We start from the raw sequence: 23,892 nt of genomic DNA on the forward strand, positions 1-23,892 counted from the left end.
AACTAGATAAATTTATAAAAAAAGAAAAAAGAGCAAAGTCTGTGTTTCCCCCAGTCCTGTCAAAGTCCTGCAATCAAATCCCACTAGCCTTCACAGTGATTCTCTAGGAATTCCTCCTCCTGTTGCCGGACCCCCAGGTTGGGAAGCCTGACGTGGGGTTCAGAACCTTCACTCCAGTGGGCGGACTTCTGTGGTATAATTGTTCTCCAGTTTGTGAGTCACCCCCCCATCAGTTATGGGATTTGATTTTATGGTGATTGCGCCTCTCCTACCGTCTCTTTGCAGCTTCTCCTTTGTCTTTGGATGTGGGGTATCTTTTTTGGTGAGTTCCAGTGTCTTCCTGGCGATGACTGTCAGGAAGCAGGGTGACTTCTGATGGGGGAATTAGAGATGCTTCCTGCAGAAAGTGACAAGTAGACTGAGCCCTGGAGGATGGGGGGCTTTCACTCCAGCTGTAGCCTGGGATGGGTATAGGGTGTCTGGAAGAGGGAAAGACCAGAAAAGTCCAATTTATTCCATCGCAAATGAAAATAGCATGCTTTTCTTGGGGTTTTTGGGGGGTTTTTTTTTTGAGAAAATGATACCAAATGTATTGACTTCACAGAGCAGCATGAAACCTTTTCAAGGCAGGTGCCCCTCGTCATCTGGAGCATAACAGAGCTCCAGACTCTCGTCCATCCACCTCTGCATTCTCAGAAAATCAGACTTCTCGGGAAAAGCAGGAAGAGGCCAGGCAGGGTCTGCTCTCTTCTCTGATCCCAACTCCAGGGAACCCCTCCCACTGTGGCAGCAGTGGGAGTGCAGGGGGAGGCCAGTGCCATGCACTCATGGGGGTGCTTTGTGTCTCCAGGAATGGCCTGTGCAGCCGTGATTGGAGGAGGTGAGTCTCTTTGGGAAGAAACTCAAGCCCCCATCTGACCCTGGCCCTGGGCCCCCGGGACCACCTGGCCTTGACCAAGCCCAAGATTGCCTTGAGCCCCAGGACATGGGTGGGTAAGGGTGCAGTGGGCAGGGGACAGAGTTGGAACACTCGAGGTGACAAGAACCTTGCCAAGAAGGAACCGAAGCAAAGCCATTCAAAGCACCCAGGTCTAATCTCAGCTTCTCCAGGCAGGTTGTTAAATCTGTATGAACCCATGATTCCTCCCCAGAAAGCAGGGCCAGGGGTACCTCCAGAGGGTTGTAGGGGATGTGTAAGCTGAGCTGTAGGGATTCCTCGGACTGGTTTACAAACCTTCTAGCTTATCCTGTGAGCCCAGAGGTTTCCAGCTGTGCCCCTGGCCAGCATCCTCTAACACGGTGGCCAGAATTCAAGAAAATGAAAATATTTCTGTCACACCAGCCACAGTCTCAAGTGCTCATTGGCTACATACAGCCAGCGTGTTGGACACTGCAGATACAGAACGTTTCCTGGTTGCAGAAAGTTCTATGACTGCAGTCTCTGGAGATGTAGGGGGCCCCTGGGGGGACGCCCACAGGCAGCTGCAGGGCAGAGGGCAGAAGCTACCACACCAGCACCTCTTAAGAAGAGCAGCTCTGTCCTTATTCTGTGGGCCCTGTGATTGGGGGAAAGACACTATTTTCCCTGCCAAAAGGGGGTGCTTGAAGACCACCACTCCTTTAATTTTATTTCACACAAGGGCAGTTGAGGCACAGGGAGGACAGGTGAGCCTTCCAGGACCACAGCAAAACAGAGGAATGCACAGGCCTGGCATCCAGCTTCTTGGGGGGGCCCCGTCCACTCGTGTCCACTTCTACAGCCTTCCTTTGCTTCAGGCCCCGTGGGTCTCACAAAAGCCAAGTGGACCCCTCACCTCATCCCCCCAGGAAGGTATCAGGGAGATCTGGGGAGTCTGTCCCCAGGGGCCAACCCTAAAGCTCCTCTCCCCTTACAGCCCTGGCCGTGGGGGCTGTGCCCGTGGTGCTGGGCGCCATGGGCTTCACCGGGGCAGGAATCGCCGCCTCTTCCATAGCAGCCAAGATGATGTCTTCAGCCGCCATCGCCAATGGGGGCGGAGTTGCCGCCGGCAGCCTCGTGGCCACTCTCCAGTCCGTGGGTAAGTGTCCGGGCGGGAGGAGGGGGGGAGGGTGTGACACCCCAGGACAGGATTCAGGCCAGAGGCTAAGCCGGAGGGAGGGCCTGTCTCCTCCTCCAGCTTCGTGGGCATCAGTGTCCCTGGTCCTTTGTGTCTCCCTCACCGTCCCCTCTTCTGGTTGCGGGTGGGTTTGGGGGCACAGGGGGCGTGCAGCGCAGCAGGTGCGCGTTCCCCATCAGCCCTACAAAACCTGCGTCGGGCCCTCCCCTCGCTGGGCCCAGCCTCGTGCTGGGGAGGGAGAGGCAGAGCCCCTCTGCCACTTCTCAGAGGGTCTGTCCTGTCGCTGGTGGAGTCACCACCAGAGTGCGTGTCTGCTCTTCGGGCAGCCATGGGCAGCAGCCCCTCCCCAAAGCAGACCTCCTGGGGTTTCAGGAAGTAGAGGAGGAACAGGACTGGGACGTCTGGCTCTTGGGCCTCCTGAGGGTCCTGGGTTCTCTGACCTCCACTGTCCTGCCGGGAGCTGCCGGGGCTGCCTGTCCCCTTGTGCTCTAACTCCCTTCCTCTCTCCCAGGGGCAGCCGGACTTTCCACGTCATCCAACATCATCCTGGGCTCGGCTGGGTCAGCTTTGGGGGCCTGGTTTTGGGGTAGAAAAAAGAAAGCCCCTCCCCCTCCTCCACCGGGATCCAGTACTGAAGCAGAGAGGGGCCCCCGTGCTGGAGAGGACCCTCCAGGGCCTCAGGATGTCAGTCCCCCAAACGACAAGTCCTCTGCCTCCCAAAATTCTTCAAAGAAGCATAGGAAATAAAGACGAGACGCTGAGACCTTCACGAGTGTCCGCACTGCCTTCTTGTTTACCAGGCAGGGCGCAGCGCATCTGCAGAGCCGTGGCTTCGGGTTGGGGGGCAGCAGGAACTCTGTAAGAATGGGCACTGATATCTGCAACAGGAAGCCACGTCTGTTGCAGTCCTGCCACCCAGCTGTGACCCTGGGAAGGTCATGTCTCCCCTTTGAGCCTCAGTTTGCTGCTCCTTGGATGGGATCGTGGATCACATGTCTTCAAAAATGTCAGCCAGAGGCAGCATTATAGGATAGCTTGGCCCTGGGGTCAGTTTGAGCCATTGACCCTCAGTTATGAAACACTTTATCCTCAGGGATTATTGACCCCTCCCCTCTCCACCCAAGACTCTGGGTCTGACTGTACCATGAGTCTAGGAACTCAGCAACACTGTCTGCCTGGCCTGGTGGCCTTTGGAGCTCTTCAGGTAGGTAGAGAATTTGCATTTCTCCAGAGAGCTCTGTCCCGGCTGGTGTAGAGCTCAGGGTCCTTAGACTCCAAGGGAGACTGGCCAGAACCTGCAAGGACAGACAGGACTCCCACCCCTGGTGGGGCTCCCAAGAGGCTTGTCGATGCAGAACACTCATCTATCTCCTAAGGCCCACTGGCTGCCTGGCCCTGGATCAGGTGGCAGGCATTCTACGTGTGTTGACCTGGCCTCTGCCACCTGCCTGCCTGCCCATGCAGATAACCCACACCCAGCTTCTGGCAGCCCTGCTTCCACTTGAGACTTGACTCTCAGATCTCATCCTATTGGCTCCAGGACCCCAGCCCAGGTCCCCACTCTGGCCTTCACCCCTGTCTTCCTTTACTGCCCCTCCTCCACCAGGCTCTCTCCCTCGGATGCTGCCTCAGCTCACTCATACAGCTCCCAGCTAGCCTCAAGGGCTCCATCCCAGGCTCTGTGGCTTCAGTGGATCCAAGGGGTCCCCATCTGCTTAGGGTGTGTAACAGAGAAGAACAAACCTGACTCCACAATGGATCTATTCCTTGAGCTCTAACCTTTGTGCTCTATTGCCTGTGCTTAGTCATGCTGGTTCTGCACCTGTTGTAACAGAATATTCCTGTTGCCTGAAATCTACAGGACAGCCCATTCTCAAGGCTCTGACCCTTAAAGGTATAATACTTCTCCATTAAAGCTGGAGAACAGAGAATAACATTTGTCTTGTTGGAGGTTTATAGGAACATTGTGACCAGACCTATGGGGGACAGCTGCAAGAACAAAGGCACCAAGAAGATTGCAACAACCTGCCACACCCCCTCCCCTTTTAGCATAAAAGAAACCTGAATTCTAACTCAGGGAAGATGGTTCTCTGGGACAGGAGTCTCCCATCTTCTTGGTCTGCTGGCTTTCCGAATAAAGTCTCTATTCACCCCAACAACTTGTCTCTCAATTTATTGGCCTGTCGTGTGGCAAGCCATAGGAGCTTAGACTTGGTAACAGGTGCAGTGTTGGTAGGGGTGGGGGGAGGCAAGCACACAGTTGATGGCGTTAAGGGACCTGTGGTCAATTACAGTAATGACCACATTCTCCAAGCCCTTTCGATGTATCTGTACAGCTCCTCTCACCAAGGGCTGGTATTTATTGTCCCTCCCTGAATCTGGGCTGGCCTGCTGGGACAACAAACACACGGACAGAACGGAATGCAGGAGTCAACCCATTTCTTCCAGACGAGGTCCAGACACACGACTGAGCCCAGCTACGATCCACAAAGCCAGCCCACAGCTATCTGCTGATGTATGAGGGAGCCCAGCTGAGACCAGAAGAACCACCTGTCTAAACGGCTGACCCACCGAATCCTGAGCTCTCTCTATATCTTTATTCATTAAATTTGGTGGGCATTTGTTACATACCAATAGCTAACTGATAACCTGACACAATGTGTGCAAGCCATTGAGAGATTCAAGCTATATTGCTTGGAGGAGAGAGAAGACAGACATTAATTGTAGCTATCTGGGAAGACTGCTTGGAGGAGGTGCTGCTTATTTAAGGATTATGTAGCTATAAATAATAGAATTTTGATTAAAACTGTCTCAGAGTGCAAGGGACTTTATTGGCTTGCTAACTGAACAATAGAAAAGTCATTTGGCTTCAGGCAAAGTTTGATTCAGCAGCTCAACACTGATGCCAAGGACCTGTTTTTTTCTATCCCTCCTCTCTTTGTTACCCAACACAAGTTTGTGTGCCTGAGGCACAGTGAGGCCAGACAAACCGAAATTTTGGAGTTTGGGGTTTATTGCAGGGCCATGAAAGAACGGGGTGGCTCATGCCCCAAAAAACTGCAAGTCCCCAAAGGGTTTCAGCAAAACATTTTTAAAGGCCAGGTGAGGGACAGGCATCCCAGGGCCTGTGATCGGCTCGCACGCAATTCTCTGATTGGTTGATGTGGAGGTAACAGGGCAGTTAACATTATCAGTCCTTACATGCCAGTAGGTCTGGGGGCTACCTGCTCATGGTCATCAATCTCTTCCATTTGGTGGTGGTTTTTAGCATCTGAAAACCTCAGGAAATATGCACGAGATACTGTTATCTGGGCACTTTAGAGAGGAGCTACAGCAGAGGATACTGGGGAGGGGTCTGTCCCTCCCGCGAAGTCCCTATAGGGTCCTGCTCAGCTACATCTGCTTTCTGAAGCACCAGCTTCACACTATGGCTGCCGACTCTCATGGTTAACAAGAGGGCTGTTAGCACACGCTGAAGGCTACCTCCTTCTATTTCACGTCTCCCCCCAAAAGAGTATATTTTCAGGAACCTTCTGCTGAAAAGCAAGGAAACTTCCTTCCCAAATATCTCTGGTAAATGTTTCTGTAAGTATCTTATGGACTTCCCTGGTGGCGCAGTGGTTAGAAATCCGCCTGCCAATGCAGGGGACAAGGGTTCGAGCCCTGGTCCGCGAAGATCCCACATGCCGCGGAGCAACTAAGCCCGTGCGCCACAACTACTGAGCCTGCGCTCTAGAGCTCACGAGCCACAACTACTGAGCCCGCGCGCCTAGAGCCCGTGCTCTGCAACAAGAGAAGCCACCGCAATGAGTAGCCCGCGCAGCACAACGAAGAGCAGCCCCCGCTCGCCGCAACTAGAGAAAAGCCCACGCGCCGCAATGAAGGCCCAACACAGCCAAAAATAAATAAATAAATTTATTTTAAAAAATAGACTAAATATGAGTCTTTATTTTTAAAAAACAGATGTTCCTGTAAGTATCTTAAACGGAGTCATCTATTTATTCCTAAACTGGTTACTTTGGCCCAAGGGATGGATGTGATGATTGATTTCACTCAGTCTGGGATCGCGTTTGGAGGCTGGGAGGAGAGCCCAGGCCTCTGATAAACCCAGACTCAGGGCAGGGGCTCCAGTACCCGAAAGAGAAGTAAGTTCCTGTTTCTAAGAGGACAGGAACTTGGGACGCTACGTGGCCGAAGACAGTGACTGTCCCCTACAGACAGCACAAGGCTTGTCCTCTGGCGGAAGACTGGCCCTTGTAGGGGAAACCGGAGCAGTCTCCCGGCCAGGCTGGCTGTGCCTTTCTCTGTCTTTTAAAAATCTTCCTACTGCTTCAGCAATTAGGGAAGAGCATGATGGACCTGAAGCCAGGCCATCGGTAGGTTTTTGTCTTTTTATTCTTTAATGTTACAAAACGGGGTTTTTATGACTTGCTAATGAAAACTAACATTTTACTGCACTTAAATTACCTAAGGTGGGGCATGTTGATAACAGGGGAGGCCGTGCATGTTGGGGAGCAGGGAGTATAGGGGAAATCTCTGCCATGAACCTCAGTTTTGTTCGGAACCTGAAACTGCTCTGAAAAATAAAGTCTATTAAAACAATTACCTAGTAAAGATTTACCTAATATATATTCATTCTAATAATACATTCACACCTGAGAAATATTATTAATAAACACATTTGCTCTTAACGATCTGAATGACTACAGATTAGGCTAAAGCTGATTTGGGTCTGACAACCATCCTCTCCTATCATCACAGTCCCTCACTCCCACTCCCAGAAGTAAGTGCTGCTACAATTTGATAAATATTCGGTTGGCCAAAAATTTCGTTAGGTTTTTCCCACAAGATGTTATGGAAAAACCCAAACGAGCTTTTTGGCCAACCCAATAGTTTCCATTCTCTTTTATAGTGACTTCCTGTGATAGATGATAGATAGATAGGTAGATAGACGTGAGAGATAGACGACTTCAGAGAATATATTTATTTATTTAAATTCTTAATTAATTAATTAATTTTTGGCTGCGTTGGGTCTTTGTTGCTGCACGCGGGCTTTCTTTTTTTTAGTTGCAGCGAGCTGGGGGCTACTCTTCGTTGCAGTGTGCAGGCCTCTCATTAAGGTGGCTTCCCTTGTTGCGGAGCACGGGCTTCATTCGTTGTGGCACGTGGGTTCAGTAGTTGTGGAGCACGCGCTCTAGAGTGCAGGCTCAGTAGTTGTGGCGCACGGGCTTAGCTGCTCCGCGGCATGCGGGATCTTCCCGGACCTGGGCTCGAAGGATTCTTAACCACTGCATCACCAGGGAAGCCCCAGAAAATACATTTAATGTAGTGCTGTTATATGCATTTTTTATTGATATAGTTTTGTTTTAACCCATACATATTGTTGTGCAGCTGGCCTTTTTCTATTCTATAGGTCTTTCTCATTATTTTTAACTACTGTTTGGCATTCCATGGTTATTATACACCATATTTTATTTAGCCTTTTCTCATTTTACTAATATTCGTGTAGCTTAATGTTAAAAAATAAGACGTTTCCTGTTTTGGAGACATCTCAACTGAAACTTCAGAGCTGAGAACAGTGGGGCACAAGGACCTTTACTTCCAAAGAGCGCTGCTGACCATGCCCCTTGGGGCTAACAGTTCTGTGACTATCAGCCCCTAGCACCTATATCCAGTCTATATGTGGGAGGGCTTGGGAGTCATTGAAAAAGATGCTTTAAAAGCAATTCCTTCAACCAATATTTGCTGAATGCCCACTCGTGCTCTGAGTGCTGTGACACAGGGTTTAATGGGACAGAGACCTCTGTCCTCATGGAGCTTTGATGGGGGCCTGGAGGATGCTTTAGCTTTTCTTGGTCCGGATCTCAGAGCCCCAGCGGTGTGCAGTATGAGATCTCTCAGACTTGCGACAGTTGGGTGCATCCAGGGCTGTCTACCCACAGAGTGGGCAGTGGAGGAGAGGTTGGACCACTGGAGCTTGGCAGTGTGAGGAAGCTGCGTTCCTGAGGGTCACATGGAGGCTTGGAGAGGCAATGGGGTTCGAACCATCTTCAAAAGACTCAGCCAGGAGGGTGCCTGCCTAGGTGTGGAGACCCGGGAAGAAATGGATGCAGCAGCGGCAGGGGCAGGGGGCAGGGGGACGGGGAAAGAAAGAGAAAGGGTCCAGAGAACTCAGGTAAAGAGCAAAATGGGAGGGCCCCACGGGGAGTCGGCAAAGAACTCCCTGCATGACTCTTTAGCTCATCTGTAAAATGGGGATAACAGGACCTCTTCAGGGGGTTGTTGTGAGGATTAAAATACTTAATACCCGCAAGCACAGTGCTTGGCCCAGAGCAAGAGTCGGGCCCAAAAGTGTCCCCTTGTAGGAGAGCTCTGCGGATGCTGTGGCAATCTGTCTTTGGCGCCCTCTGGTGGGGAAGATTCAAAGTGCCAGCTCTCTGTAGGCTCTTGGACCCTCCGGTCAGCAGGGTTCACTCACCCACAGGGTCCTTGCCAAGGGGAAGCTTCCCCTGGCTGGACACCTCCAATTCTGTCTCCGGCCACCGCTCTCCAGCAATCCACCCATCCTGGGTTCCCCTCGACCTTCTGGGCTGTGTTTATGTCCGAGTTCTCAGCTCTTCCAGCTCTGCCTGCCTGATTCCACATTTGGGCCACGGGAAACAGTCAGGAGCTCTAAAGGAGCAGCTCCCCGCCCAGAGTGGTCCCCTTGCCCTCCTTTTGTTGCAGCAAAAATAGAAATAAAGTCTCCCCTTTCCTGAGAACAAGGAAAATAAAGGCAACAGTGAACAGGCTAGAGAAGAAACACAACCTGGCCTGAAAGAGTTAATCATGCCTAGTTTTATTTTAACTGTTACTAAAACTAGATTTGTACTTCACAAAGGTAATCTATCACTCTTTAACACTATGTGAATTACATCCTGCCTGCCTTGTAGCAAATCAACCCTTGTAGCATTTGCATTTCAAAAAGTTCACCTGCCAATAACCCTGAGACAAAGGGACCCAATTACAGGGCTGTCTGATGCCAGCTGTGACTGTTTTGAAATAATGCAGGAAGAAGAAGAATGCAAGACCTTCACTGTTTTGATCCTTATCATATACCCTGGACTGCAAGCCCCACATATAAAATCTCCGAGTCCCTGAGGCGGGGGTGGGGGAGGTGTGGGGAGGGGTGAGGGAGGGGACGGGAGGGGACGGGAGGGGTGGGGAAGGGAGGGGGTGGCACAGTTTTTGAGGCGCTAGCCTGCTGTGTCTTCCCTTCTGCCTGGCAGAGGAAGAAAGCTATCTCCCTTATCCTCCAAGATCTCTGTCTCTGTATTTCTGTAAGGCATCGGTGCACAGAGAAGCCGAGATTTCGGCAACACTTTCTCAGGAAGGCCTGTCAGCTACTGTCTTCTGCCTTTAGCCCTTATAGGCCCAACTCTGACACCTGTCCTTGTTTCCCTCAAATTCCAAGGGATTCATGTCCAGCTTTCCAAAAGGGGTCCCACTGAGGTGCAGCTGGCCAAAGCACTTTCCCTCTTGTCACCCATGGCACTTGAAGGAAAGCAACGGCCACCAGTGCTCTCTTGTTCTTTCCCCTTCTCCCTTTCCTTTCCTCTCCAATCTCAACTCCCTAATTCATCCTCTACTTTTAAAACTGGTTTTCAAGTTTCTTAGCATAGCTTCACAGCAGAGCTTAGAAGGTCGAGGTTCTTGGCCCATGATTGACCCGTTCCCTGTCTTTGAACCTCAGTTGAAGATAGCAATGAACATTCAACCAGTTCCAAGAAAGTTCTGCATTTAACATTCGTATGTGGTAAAAGTATAAAACCATGCCTGGGAATAATCAACTCTAAATTCTGGAGGGTGACTCCCTGTGGGGAAGGGGGCAGAGAAAGGAGGGAGATTAGAAGGGATTCTTGCGTCATGTAAATTGTATCTGTAACGCTTGAAGTCCTGAGCTGAGGGGTGGGCAAAGAAGTGTTTGTTTTATTATTATCTATAGCTTTTTGGATACCTGAAAATATTTCATGTTCTAGACAGATTATATAATAATATGTCATAGTATATACTCATATTTTAAGAGTAAGGTGAAAAAGAGAAGAGCAGCTGTCTATGGCTCTTTCAACAATTTGTAGTAAAGGCAGCAGAGAAATGAAATGGCACTCGGCAAGATCTTGGGGTCAGGAAGTGATTAGAAAATTGATCTCTGTAATAAATAAGTTTTTCCTTTGGGGAAGATGTTACCAAACGCAAGCTCGTGTGCCCCAGGCAGAGGGAGGCCAAACAAACCCAAACGTTGGAGTTTGGAGTAGAGCGATGTTTATTGCTGGGCTGAGCCCCCTCAAAACCTCAAACTCCCTGAAGGGTTTCAGCAAAGTATTTTTAAAGGCCAGGTAAGGGAGGGGCGTCCCAGGGTATGTAATCAGCTCCTGCACAATTCTCTGATTGGTTGATGGTGATCAATCCTTAAGCACCAGAAGCTCTGGGGGCTGTGTGCTCAGAATCATCCAGCAGTTAACGTCTTCCATTTGGTGGTGGTTTTAGCATCTGAAAAACTCAGGAAATATGCATCAGCTACTGTTATCTAGGTACTTCTCAGAGGAGCTAAAGCAGAGGACATGGGGGAAGGGTGTCCCGGGAAGGCCCCATAGGGCCCTGCAAGGTTACCAAGACAGGAGAAAAATGGGTTTGGCTTTCGTTTTCCTGGGAAAATGAAAGCTATCTCTCTGGCTGCCTGCATTCCTTTGGGCTGTACTTCAGGTGGGTGGAACTGCTATAAACATCCTGCCTCAGGCCTTCCCAGAACACAGACAAGCTCAAGACCCACAGGTCAGTTCCACATCTTCAGAAAGTCTGCTCGTTTGGGTGAGACAGGCAGGGGTGGGCAGGGGCTGCTCCTTCCTGACGCCCCTACCTTCGGGGGGCGGGTGGGCTCGGCGAGTGGAGGGAAGACCCGTGTGGATCCACTGGAAGAACTGTCTCATGTTTCTCATCTGGGTGGCTGCAGTCAGAGAAGCTGGGCCTTGGTAGGGAAGTGACTTAAGCCCCCAGCTGGGCTCTGGGACTCTGGAAGCCATAAGCCTAGTCCGTGCCCGGGTGACCCTCCAGCCGTGAGCCTGGGTAGGGGTGAGGTGGGCAGGGGGAAGAGACAAGCATTAGGAGGAACCAAATCAGAGCCATTCCAAGCCCACGCTTTGGAAGCAGCTGGGCCTGGGTCGAGTCCCGCGTTGCCAAGCCAAGCTTTGTGATCTTGGATGAATCTCTTACCGTCTCTGTGCCAGTATTTCCTCATCGTAAAATGGGGATAGTAATCTCATCCTTCCCGTTGAGTTAGTGAGGAGAGTGCATGAGAACAGGAACCCAGAACAACCTGACCGTGGTATAGGCCTTAAAAACGTAATTCGTCCTGATTTCCTAATTCTGGCACATTTTAAATTACTCCATGGAGATTTAAGGGAGTTCTAGAAATCTGTGTTTCAGGAGGAGGGAAGCAGCCCACCTCGGGAAGTAAGATCTCCCTCCAGCCCCCTCCCCACCTTCCCCTCACACAGGTCCTTCTGTAACCCCGGTACCATATCTTGGACCCTTCCCAGGCCTGCATCTTCCACAAGCTCAGAGCAGCCTCTCTACCCCTTGGAGCCCCTTGAGATTTTTAAGGGCAGTGGGTGTGACCCCAGTTCTGGTGTCCTCATCTCCCCATCAAAGCTCCACTGTTTCAGCAGTTTTGGTGCTGGTCATTTTCTGTGCCATAGAATTTACCAGCACTGTCCTCTTAGCATCTAACCTGGCTTCCCAGATACTGTCTGCAGGGAGCCTGGTCAAAGTGGGCAGGGCAGGACTTCCTTGGGTGAGTGTTCCTGGCAGGGACTGGTGGGAGGTGGCATGGGGGCTAGGGAGGGCACAGGGTCCTGCCCAAGGACCCATGGGAGGGGACAATAGCATCACCTTCAGTCTCTCTCCCTCCCCTGTCCTTCCCCTTGGGCGTCTGCCCTGGCTTTCTCTCTGAGAGGGGTCAGAGGGAGGCAGGTCCCTGGGCACAGGGGATCTGGGCCCCCTGCCCTCTCCCGCCTAGAGAGGGGGGACCCTAAGGGACCCTGCGACTGAGGCCCGCTCTCTGGCTCTCACTTCCCCGGGATTCACCACCAGAATTCTCCTCCTTTAGTTTTTTACCTAAGCGTCCAACCAGCCTTTCGTAAGTTTGTCCTGATGGATCTCAGATCCAGAGCATTGATTTGAACAAAATTCTTCAATTCAGGCCCGTTTTCTTCAGTTAGTTCTTGCAAGCCCCCTTTCTGGTTTTATTTATTTATTCTCGCTGTTTATCTTCCCTTTTGCCTGCAATTCCCCCCTCTCATATTAGAAAGTCAGCCTTTCTAACATGTTGAACATGTATCTGTTTTTCGTATTTTTTTTGTAAAATGGGTGTTGCTTTTTGTTTGGATGTGGTTTAATTTACATACAGAAAAGTGTATTGTATATCTCATTTTATTTCTTTTATTCGACACTGAGAACTATGTTTCTGAGATCCCTCAGGGTCGATAGGTGAGCTTCTAATCCTTGCTTTCAATCGCTGCAAAGTGCTCCAATGTGCATCCGCCACCATTCAACTTTCTGCCCCTAGGGTGGACCCCCGGGGTCCTCCCACCTCTGCCAACAGAAACTGTACAGCATGGAATTGGCTGGGGGGGGTGGGGGTGGGCGGTGACACAGCCTCCAACCACCGCCCAACCTCTGACCTCTGACTCCTGTGCATCACCCTCTGTTCTTAGGGCTCACCATGTCATCCAGCGCTGCCCTGGCTGGGGCCACATCTGCCCTGGGATCCTTGCTGGGGACACTGAACGGCTCCTACCTGCTAGGATGCCCTGCTGCGGCCCTGACCGCTTTCCCACTAGGAGGTAACTGGCCCTGGGTGATAGACACCCCTCCATGGACCCCTACCCAGCACATGGGAGTATGACAAGAAAGTTAAGACCTGGGCCACAACTGGCAGTCTTCCTCATGGTCAGAAATATGAGGACTCCTCAGCTTATGAGAAACAATTCATAAGATGAAAAGAATCAGAATAGCTGAATTTGATCAAACGCTGTGACATCCGAGTCACTAAGCTTAGCGCTTGACATTTATCAATTCATTTAATTCTCATAACAACCCCAGAGAAAGATGATATTGCCCCTTATTTACAAATGAAGGAAGCGTTGTCCAAGGGCCCTGGGCTGGGAGGTGAGGTGGGGTGGGTAGCTGCTCCGGAGCCTGCGACAGGAAGTAGAACAGAAATGCAGGCGCCGGGGCCTGGGAGGAAGGCTCAGGGCAGGGCAGGTTCTGAACAGCCCAGAAGGGCCATGCTCCTCCACCCGGAGATGCCCACTGGGGGAGCCCTGCAGGCAGGCCATCAGACAGACAGCACCCTTTCCCCTGGGCCGTCTGTGTGTTGGGGTCCAGGTATGCCAAGCTGCTGGCCAGCCTGGCATCATCTCTCCTCCCAAACAATAATGCTGAGCCTCAGATACCCTTTAACTGGGCTCTTGATTCCTGAGTCTCTGGTTCCATACCGCAACCAGGTGGCCCACTGGTCACTTAGGGTTTAGCTTTCATGCCCCTTAATCTCTTTACTTCCTTCGCTGCCACCCCAAAGCGCTCTTCTTGGGGCGCTGGCTGAGCTCACTGCTGCACACCTTGCTCGTGTTAGAACTCCTGGTCCCCACTGGCCCCAAGGATTGCGGTCCTGGCTGCCATGGCTGCTGCAGACCGAGAGCTCCGCCAGGGAGTTCCAGGGACTCTCAGTGTTGGGGAGCCAGGCAACTCTGGTCCAGTGTTGTGAGGGGCTCCAGCCACAGGGGATCAAGGGTGGTTCTGATTGGGAGGGTCAGGGTCAGCTTTCCAGAGGAAGGGGCAACAGGTGGGGCCTGGCAGAATCAGGAACATTCAATGCGTTCCAGCACTGTTCTCAAGCAGCCTTCAGGCCTTCAGCAGTGCTTGCCCTGATTTCAGTCGGGTCCTGCAAAATGAAACACACCTCTCCACACGGACTTACTGCTGTCGGAAGAGGTTTCTCTGGACGAAAGGAGAAGGTTATATAACGGCCCCCCAGACACACACTCATAAGTCACCAACCCTATTTCAGATGAACTAACATCCCGGCTCAGAGGGCGTGACACTCACTTCCTTCTTCGCCTCTTCCTGCCCGAGTCAAACCACCATGCCCTAAATTACTTTGCCAAGAGTCCCGCATTCACTGTGAAGGGGGCTGTAGCTGCACGCCTTCCTTCTCAAATCTGTAAGGTTTTGTTTGTTTTTGTTTTGACCAAACCTGGCTTGGAAGGCAGAGAGAAAAAAGAACTTCTGTGCTTCCCACAAACAACCCCCAACCAACCAGTCCGCAGACATTAAAAAGACACGCAACAAAACCCCTATCTGATGGTTGGGTTTTTCTGGAACAAGGCCCGCAAACCCCGTCTCCAGATTACTCTAGGCCCACGCATGCAGGTCCACTGAGGACAGGTCACCCGCCTCCCCAGCAGCCCTTGCCAAGCTCAGGGCTGTGGCTCACCTTCTCAGGAAGAAGCAGGCAGGGGTCCTCCCTCCCTGTGTCTCCCAGCCTGGGGCAGCCCCCCCGTAGGCGGGCTGTGGGCTCAGGGAGTGGAGGGGCAACCAGTGTGGATCCACTCACGGAATGTTCTTTCGGTTTCCAGCCAAGGCTGCTGCAGCTGTGGTGGGAGGAGGTAAGTCCCTGCCGCGAGAACCTGCTCCTGGCCCATCCCCAGGGCCTGGGACCTGGGGAGCCGCTGGCCTTGCACCTGCCCCAGGCTTCCTGTACGTTGTAGGGTGGGAGGCGCTGGAATGAGAAAAATGAGGAGCTTCCCTGCTCGCACAGAGGCAGCCCCAGCAGGGGCCCAACCTCCTTGCCCAGCCTCCACCGCGTGACTTCGGATGTGGCTTTGAACTCCTCTGGGTTCAGCTTTCCTCGTGAAAAACAGGCCAAGGCTGCCCGTTCAGGGTTATTGTGAGGGTTACGTAGGATGAGACATGCGCACAGTCTGGACCCAGGAGGTGTGTTAAGGAGAAGCCACTGGCTCAGCGACTCTGGCTTCCGATTGCTCTGCGGTGACGCCGTGGACACCCAGAGTTGGGATCCAAGCAGGGCTCAGACCGTGCTCCCTGCTTTATGCTGGGCCCTGGGTAAGATTTGCTTGTATTAAAGATTTCCTCAGCGAACACAAGAAGCTTGCACACCTCCGCCCCGCCCCCAACTTAGTTCCAGGATTTTACTAAGGCAGAAACTGAGGCCTTTCCCCAGGAAGGTCCTGCTGAAGATCAGAGGCCCGACCCCCGTGACCCCGCGGCCCTCCCCTCCGCTTTCCCCACCAGCTGTGCCGCCCTTGACTCCTGACTGCGGGCCGTGCCTGGAATCTCTCCCAAGCTCAGGCTTTACCCCTTCTCCAGGCTTCCTGAAGTCCCCCAAGCTTGATGTGCTGTGTGTGTGTGATTTGGAGGTGTGTCCATCTCCCCCTCAACCCAGCTCCTCTCTCCCTACAGCCCTGGCCGTGGGGGCTGTGCCCACGGTGCTGGGCGCCATGGGCTTCACCGGGGCAGGAATCGCCGCCTCCTCCTTAGCGGCCAAGATGATGTCAGCGGCCGCCATCGCCAATGGGGGCGGAGTTGCCGCCGGCGGCCTCGTGGCCACTTTCCAGTCCGTGGGTAAGTGTCCCCGATGGGCTTGCTGTGGAGGGTGAGGGAGGACAAGAGCCTCAGAGCATCCAGCCCTGACCTTAGTCCTGGTGAGCCCCAGTCTGCCTGTGCCTTTGTCTCACCCTCCGTGGTCACTCTCTCTCTGGGTCTCTGAAGCAGGCATGTTGCCGGGGGCAGGTGCTCTGGCCTAGGGTGTGCTCGGCTCAGGCTGACTCTGCCCAAAGCAGACTTTCTGAGTTAGCTGGGGCATCTCTGTCCCACCTGGGGTTCAGCCTTCTTTCCCAGAGAGTGAGGCAGCTCCCAGCCATCGGTTTCACCACTGGAGTTCATGCCTTTGGGTACCTGCTTGCAGCAGCCTTTCCGAAACAGATCCTCGGGGGTTGGGGAAACAGAGAAGGGTTCTGGGTGGGATCTCTGGGCCTGAGGCCCTCCTGACAGGCCCTGGAGTCTCGGACCCCATGGTTCTGCCCCACAAGCTGCCCCAGGCTGCCTGTCCCATTCTACTCACCCTCTGCTTCTCCCCCAGGATCAGCTGGACTCTCCCTGTCATCCAGAGTCCTCCTGGGATCCGCTGGGTTTGCCCTTGTGTCCCTCGTGGTGGGCTTGTGACAGCTCCCTGTCACTCCCTTTGCAGAGAAGAGGACCAGGTAGTGCCCTGCTCGCCAGCCTGATGCAGTAAGGGACCAAACGCTGCACCCCCAGAGGAAAATAAGAAATAAAAATGAGTTGTTGCAGCCCCTCTGGATCCCTTCCTTCTTGTTTGCCTGAAGTCGGGGTCGGGGAAGGCTCACTTCTCTTAGAGCGACATGGTGTCGGGGTGCCCAGAGATGGACTGAGTCAAACCGTGAAGCCTGGAACCTGCCCTTGCCCAGCTTCTGACTCTGTGTGTGACCCCGGGTGGGTCACCTCCGCTCTGGGCCTGCATTCGGCCCTCTCTATATGGGGAGTTGGTCTGAAAGACCTCAAAGGTCCCAGCCAGGGTGGGTGTTTTGGCTCAGTTCCTGTGCAGAGTCAGGAATGGAAGGGGAGGGGGCATCCTCTTTGGAGCCTCATTTGCACGCACCCCACTCCCACCCTCTGCATTGCAATGGCTATTTCCTAAGTGGCCTGGCTGAGGCTCAGAAAGCAACAGCCCCCGGATGTCACTGCTTCCTCCCAAAGTCAAAGTCCAGTGCCCTGGCCTTTTTCCCCCAACAGCTAGAAAGAAAATCTAGTTTGTCAAGGGCTCTGATCTTTCTGCTTCGGGGCCATGGTCCCTAAATATCCTTCTCCCCCCAGTACAAGGTCTTGTAGAAACTTCTCATCACCAGGATGGGATCTATCCCAGAACATCAGAAAATTCGCTTACATGTTGATTCACTCCTCCTTTCCACAAACTCTTTGAGCGTGTGCTGTGGGTCAGGCACTGGGCTGTGTGCTAGGGAACTTGGCCTTTCCTAGGTAGCACTCTTGGTCTGCTGGGTGGGTGGACCAACAGGCAGACAGCCATTGATGTTGCCCTCTGATGACACCAAAGGCCAGCCCAGGGCTTTGGGGGTGCCCAGAGGGAAGGCACATAACAGCAGTGTCTTAGTCCGTTCAGGCTGCTATAACAAAAATACCATAAAATGGGTGGCTTATAAACAACAGAAATTTATTCCTCACAGTATTGGAGGCTGAGAAGTCAGAGATCATGGCTGCAGCAGATTTAGGTTCCTAGGTGGCTGTCTTTTCACTGTGTCCTCACATGATGGAAGGGGAAAGAGAGCTCTTTGTGGCCTCTATTAGAAGGACACTAATCCCATTCATGAGTGCTCCACCCTCATGATCTAAGCACTTCCCAATGTTTCCTCCTCCTTATACCATCACTTTGGGGGTTAATATTTCAACTTCTGAATTCCGGGGGGACACAAACATTCAGACCATAACAAGCATATTGGGGAAGGGGAGCTTGGATTCTATCCTGAGGGTTTTGGAGAAACACTGAAGGGTTTTCAATATGACCATGACCCTATCACAGATCCTATTTTGCAAGAAGGGGGACCCCTTCCAGGTCCCGAGAGTGGGCTCTTGTCTAACACTTGGAAATGAATTGTCCAAGGAGACACAGGTGCTGGCAAAGCAAGAGACTTGATTGGGAAGGGGCACCCGGGTGGAGAGCAACAGGGTAAGGGAACTCAGGAGAACTACTCTGCCACGTGGCTCGCAGTCTCAGGTTTTATGGTAATGGGGTTAGCTTCTGGATTGTCTCTGGCCAATCATTCTGACTCAGGGTCCTTCCTGGTGGCGCACGCATTGCTCAGCCAAGATGGATTCCAGTGAGAAGGATTCTGGGAGGTTGGCAGGACACATGGACGGGCGAATCCTCTCTCCTTTTGACCTTTCCCGAATTCTTCTGGTTAGTGATATCTTGTTAGTTCTGTGTTCCTTACCAGGACCTCCTGTTGTAAGATAACTCTTGCAAGTGGCTACTATCTTGCCTGGCCAGGGTGGGCAGTTTTGGTCCGTGGTTCCCCTAACGCTACACCCCTGCACACCCTGTCCTAGATGCCATCAACAGCCTGACAGGATCTCAGTTTCCAACAAGAACCAAACTTGTGAGTCTGGTTTTATGGACCTTTTAAAAATTAACTCATCCATGTCCTCAAGAGGCTCCTAGTGGGGTCAGTGAAGCATAGTTGTACCCAACCATAGGAGTAAACTCCTTAGGGTACTAATTAATTCAACACTTGATTCTTTTTCTTTCCCTCATTTTTTTGATGTGTTGGAGAATCTAAGGAAAGCTGTGAACGTTTCCCCCCAAAATGCACACATTCCCAAAATAATGCTCTAACTTCAAGTCCTTCATTAGAGCCTCCGAAGTTCCTCCTGGAGCTAAGGGCAAAAGCCCCTGCTTTAACTACAAGTCTGAGTCTCCCACAAGAAGGGCACTTGCTCTGATTTGGATCTGGAAGGATGGAGACCACCCTCCTGGAAGGTCAAGACCATCTGAACTTCTGACTGACAACTATTAGATGATAAATGCGTGTTCTTTTAAGCTGCTAAATGTGTGGTAATTTATTACGCAGGACTGGAAACTAATACAGCTTTGATTCCCCCCCCCCTCTCTCTACCCAGCTGAGGTTGTTCACTCAGGAGCTGGCCGAACATACTCTGGCCACCCCAGCATTCCTGAAACTTCTGGCTTCAGCTGGCTCCCACCCTGCCCCTGTGGATCCAGGGGTCCCTGCCTGCTCTCAGGAGTCCCCAGGGTCGGAAGCCGGGCACATCCACTGCTCACCATGTCCCTGCACACAGGGGCCCAGCGTGCGGTAGTGAAACAGGAGGAAGGGGGCAGGGCACAGCCTTTAAAAGAATGACACAGCCGTGGAGGATACAACACAAACTGTTTTGCTGAGAGACTTACTCTCAGGTTTCAGGTTCGGAGGATTGTTGGCAAAATAACCACTCTACACTTAATTAAGTAAGAGATAAGAAAGTCTATTAGGTTAGTTATAAATCGTAGCACGAAGATAAGCAAAATAGTAAGAAATAAATGTATTTACAATCACCAAATTGGGGAAACAGCTACATCTAGATCCAAGCAAGGCTGGGAAGTCCCTTGAATAACAATCCGGAGTCCCAATTGGAAGTAGGAAGTTACAGCATAAGGACAAGCAACATAGCAAGAAATAAATGTATATACATCACCAAAGTGGGGAAACACCTACATCCAGATCCAAGCAACACTGGGAAGTCCCTGGAACAGCGATCTGGAGTCCCAGTTGGAAGGTCCCGAGCAGTGCATCCACCCCATGGGTGAGACTTCAGAGTACTGCTCAAAGGACTCCTGTTTTTTTTTTTTTTTTAAGTAAATTTAACTTATTTATTTTTGGCTGCGTTGGGTTTTCGTTGCTGTGCACAGGCTTTCTCTAGTTGCAATGAGCAGGGGCTATACTTCGTTGCGGTGCACGGGCTTCCCATTGCGGTGGCTTCTCTTATTGCAGAGCATGGGCTCTAGGCGCACAGGCTTCAGTAATCATGGCACGCGGGCTCAGTAGTTGTGGCTCGTGGGCTCAGTAGTTGTGGCTCGTGGGCTCTAGAGAGCAGGCTCAGTAGTTGTGGCTCGTGGGCTTAGTTGCTCCGCGGCATGTGGGATCTTCCCGGACCAGGGCTCGAACCCGTGTCCCCTGCATTGGCAGACGGATTCTTAACCACTGCACCACCAGGGAAGCCCAGGAGTCCTGCTTTTAATGCCAAGCCGCAAGCTGATAATCACCAGCTTATGTGCAAATACGCAGCTCTGGCTATTATCAGAAATGTTTTGCTCTCTAGTTGTAAGTCTCAGAATGTTCACTGATCCTTGGGAACTGGCCAGATTCCCTAGGCCCAGGAAGCTTCATGACTTACTCCCTTCCTTATCTGTTGGTTCTGAAGACTTGTTTGTGCTGTTTCTGTTGACCTGCACGTAGTCCAGCAGTTCGGCATGTAGTTCCTTTCAGGGTCTTCTTTTAGTCAAAGGCCTATTACGGCCTCTGAAGCCTGAACAAGCCTGTTAACTTCCCCAACACCTACTAGGTGCAAAAGGGTGGAAGATTCGACTTCCAGTAGACCTTGAGCCTCATTATATGCTCACTGTGATACATCAGCATGCTAAGTGACACACATACAGGCACCATGACAGTTCTGAGGCCCTAAAAGGGCAAATAGTGGGCAGTGGCCAAAACAATTGGAATAATCCTCAAAATAGTTGGAATACAGTTAGAGCAATTCTCCCACTCATTAGCCTATGAAATTACCCAGCCCGTAAAAACTAACCACCCCATATTTCAGGACCTCTCGCCTTCTGAGATGGCCCACACTCTGTCTGTGGGGTATGTTTCCCCCAGGGCTGCTCTTGCCTTTTGAGACAGACCGCATTCTGTCTATGGAATGTGTCTCTCTCTAAACAAATCCACTTCTTGCCTATCACTTTGCCTCTCGCTGAATTCCTTCTGTGCTGAAACATAAAGAACCCGAGCTTCATTAAGTCCTGAGACCAGGTGTGGGATCTTAATTAAGATCGTGTGGGTTAGAGTCCCAGCCCGTGGGTCCAAGTCCCAATCTCAGTTTTAGCTGGATTTGAGTCCCATCTGAGTTGTGCAGTTTCAGTAGGACACGGGGAGGCAGAGGCAAATTCTCACTGTGGGGATCTAGGATAGATTCCTGTCCTCATCAGAGTGGCAGAGGCTGCTAGCAGTCACCCGATGCCTACTCTTTCCTTCTGGTGCATATGAAGAGAGCCCTGATTTTGGCCAGGTGCATGATTCCCAGCCAAGGATTGCATTCCCAGTCCTCTTGCGGGAAGGTGTGCTCACCAGACTGGGTTCTGGCCAGTGGGATGTGAGTGGAACTGAAGTATGCAACTCTCCGGGTATGCACTTAAAGGGAGTGGGTGAGTCCGCCTTGCCCCTTGGCCCTTTCCCATGGGCTCTGCTGCAGGTGGGGGAGTGACCATCTTCCACCCTGCAGATGACAGCAGCACCTTAAGGAAGCAGAGCAACAAGACTGCAGGAGCCTGGGCCTCCCTGAGCAGAGCCACCACTCCAACTGAGACACTTACACAACCAAGTAACAGAGAAAGAAACTTCTCTTGTTTAAGCCAAGAGGGCGTCTTTTACAACAAGCAAACGCAGATTTTCATGAACATGGGGGGATCTTTTGATTGCAAGCAACAGAAGAATCAATCCAACAAAGAGAGTTGCTTTCACCTGTTCCTTCTCAAAATCCCACTAAAATAACAGGAAAGGACTAAAGAAAGGCTTAAATCCACATCAACAAAGAGACAGGAAGAGAAGATGAGAGTAACACAATTTAGAAGCCAGAAACCACATGGACACGGGGTTCCACTTAGCAGTCCCAAGAAAGCTGAATCTTAAGGTGTCAGTGGGGAAGGGGAGAAAGAGGCAACTTTGCCCTTAGGACCACCAGAACCTCAGTCATTGGAGTGGCTACTGGAGGTTGGCATTAAGGTAGACTGGCAGCAAGAGGGCTGGCTGGACGTCTATTTAGGAAGCAGGCAGACCCCCAGGTAGCCCCCTCCAGCAGACTCCTGGAGGTTTAGTTTTGGTGAGGTTGGGTCTCTGGGCCAGGAGGCACCAGGAGCCAGGAGCTGCATACTAAGAATGACAGTCTCCATACAAGCGCTGAGACCCTCAGTCTTCTTCATTGATAGGCACCAGAACGTTGCAGCCAGGTTATAACATCCACAACAGAAGGAGGAAGATTCTTCTTGGGAATCTTACCAGCCCAAGAAAAGAAATGCTCATATTCTGATACCTGGGAAAGGGATGCCCAATGAAAGGTTCATCCAGACCACATACGGTCCCGAAGTTGACAAGAGCTACTCCTGTGGCAGAGCCTGTCATGGGACATCTGTGAAGACCTCAGACATAAATGGGAAGCAGACTAACCCCCCGCGTCTCTGGCCCTCGCCCGCCTTTCACCCTCGGCCCTGGGGCACTCACCCTCTGACAGAAGTGCAGCTTCACCACTGGCTTACCCACCCCCTGAAAGACTCGAGGGACCAAGGTGGCCGCATGGCTGGTCTGAGACTGTGGAAAACAGAGGTGGGGGGAGTGCAGCGGGCCCCGGAGGGATGTAGACCAAGGTGTCAGGACGTCCATAGCACCTGGGCTGGGGGAGGGAGGAAAGGGCTTCTGTTTCCTAGGAGCCCCACCGTCTGTCCTCCTGAGTCCCCACAGCAACTTCCGGGACAACTTTGGGGCACCCTAAATACCCACAGAGCAATTCTAAAAGCCCCGGGACAAGAGGATCAAAGTAAATAACATTAAAAATATATTTACTCTGGTTAAGACACTGCCCGTGACTCACCACATAAAATCCACACACTATTTCAAGGACGGCAACACTGTTGCCCCTGTTTTCATAGACATTGTTGAAAGAACCTATAAGAGATGATCCAAAGTCCCTAACTCCTGCTGCTATTGAAGACGGGCATCCTTCCATAACTCGCATTTACTTTGCGGGTTATTTCCAGGAGATTTGGAGTCTTTACCTGGCTCGCTGCCCACCAGCTCTGTCCCAGCTGCCTTCTCAAGCAGTCGGCCTGTGCTCAGGGAGATAAAATAATTTTCATAATGAATCAATTTCAAATTGATGAGATTTGGGGTGGGGGATAGAGTAGTTCAACAATTACAACTCTTGTCCAGCCAGCCCTGGCCAGACTCTCTCAAATGTTGTTGCAGCAGAAATAGAAAAGAGGCTTTTCGGACAAGGAAAATAAGGAAACAGTGAACAGGCTTGGGAAACAGCATAAACAGGCCTGAAAGAGTTAAGCAATCTTGGTCATTCTTTAGCTGTTACTTCTAACACACACTTGTAGCTAGACGTGTCCTTCACAAAGCTGATTACTCTCTGACTCCATACGAATTACCCTTTGCACCTGGCATTTCTTCTCCCCCTACACTCCCTCATAGCACTCTTCATTTCACAAAGAAGGTCATGGGGCTTCCCTGGTGGCACAGTGGTTAAGAATCCGCCTGCCAACGCAGGGGACACGGGTTAGAGCCCTGGTCCGGGAAGATCCCACATGCCGCAGAGCAACTAAGCCCGTGCGCCACAACTACTGAGCCTGCGCTCTAGAGCCCGTGAGCCGCAACTACTGAGCCCACGTGCCACAACTACTGAAGCCCGCACGCCTAGAGCCCGTGCTCCGCAACAAGAGAAGCCACCGCAATGAGAAGCCCGCGCACCGCAACGAAGAGTAGGCCCCCGCTCATGGCAACTAGAGAAAGCCCGCACGCAGCACCAAAGACCCAACGCAGCCAAAAATAAATAAATAAATAAATTTATTTATTTATTTAAAGAAAAAAGAAAGAAAGAAGGTCGGGGCCGATAACTTCAGGGACACCAGACCCGGTTGCTGAGCTGACACCAGCTCTGGCCATGAATGTGCAGAAGAAAAGGAATACAAGACCTTCATTACTTTGAGCCTTCCTACCCCAGACCACGAGCCCCGGGCTATATAACCTTTCCCTATTCCCCAGGGAAGGGGGCACAGTTCTTGAGGTGCTAGCCTGTTATGTTACCCCCTTTGCCAGGCAGCGATTAAAGCCATTTTCTTCATTCCTCCAAAACTCCGTCTCCGTATTTCTTTTCAGCATCG

The 23,892-nt window shown here is 51.7% G+C and overlaps 1 protein-coding gene across 16 annotated transcripts in view; it reads left to right on the top strand.

Moving 5' to 3' along the window:
- LOC132359955 (interferon alpha-inducible protein 27-like protein 2A) overlaps window positions 1–16,501 on the top strand; it is a 68,852-nt gene extending 52,351 nt beyond the window's left edge. For 9 of the 16 annotated variants that reach the window (XM_059914907.1, XM_059914903.1, XM_059914910.1 and 6 more), the window contains exons 5-7: window positions 851–880; window positions 1,896–2,057; window positions 2,608–2,865. In XM_059914907.1, coding sequence (XP_059770890.1) covers window positions 851–880; window positions 1,896–2,057; window positions 2,608–2,843 — 428 coding nt within the window. In that variant the 3' untranslated portion in view covers window positions 2,844–2,865. Of the gene's footprint in view, window positions 1–850; window positions 881–1,895; window positions 2,058–2,607; window positions 2,866–10,774; window positions 10,944–11,009; window positions 11,105–11,874; window positions 11,926–12,847; window positions 12,977–14,770; window positions 14,801–15,614; window positions 15,777–16,293 lie in introns of those variants that run through there. The other 7 variants (XM_059914916.1, XM_059914912.1, XM_059914917.1 and 4 more) reach the window with 6 other exon arrangements.
- Window positions 16,502–23,892: the final 7,391 nt, after the last annotated feature.

This window comes from Balaenoptera ricei, chromosome 2 (genome assembly GCF_028023285.1).
Source record: "Balaenoptera ricei isolate mBalRic1 chromosome 2, mBalRic1.hap2, whole genome shotgun sequence".
NCBI lineage: Eukaryota > Metazoa > Chordata > Mammalia > Artiodactyla > Balaenopteridae > Balaenoptera > Balaenoptera ricei.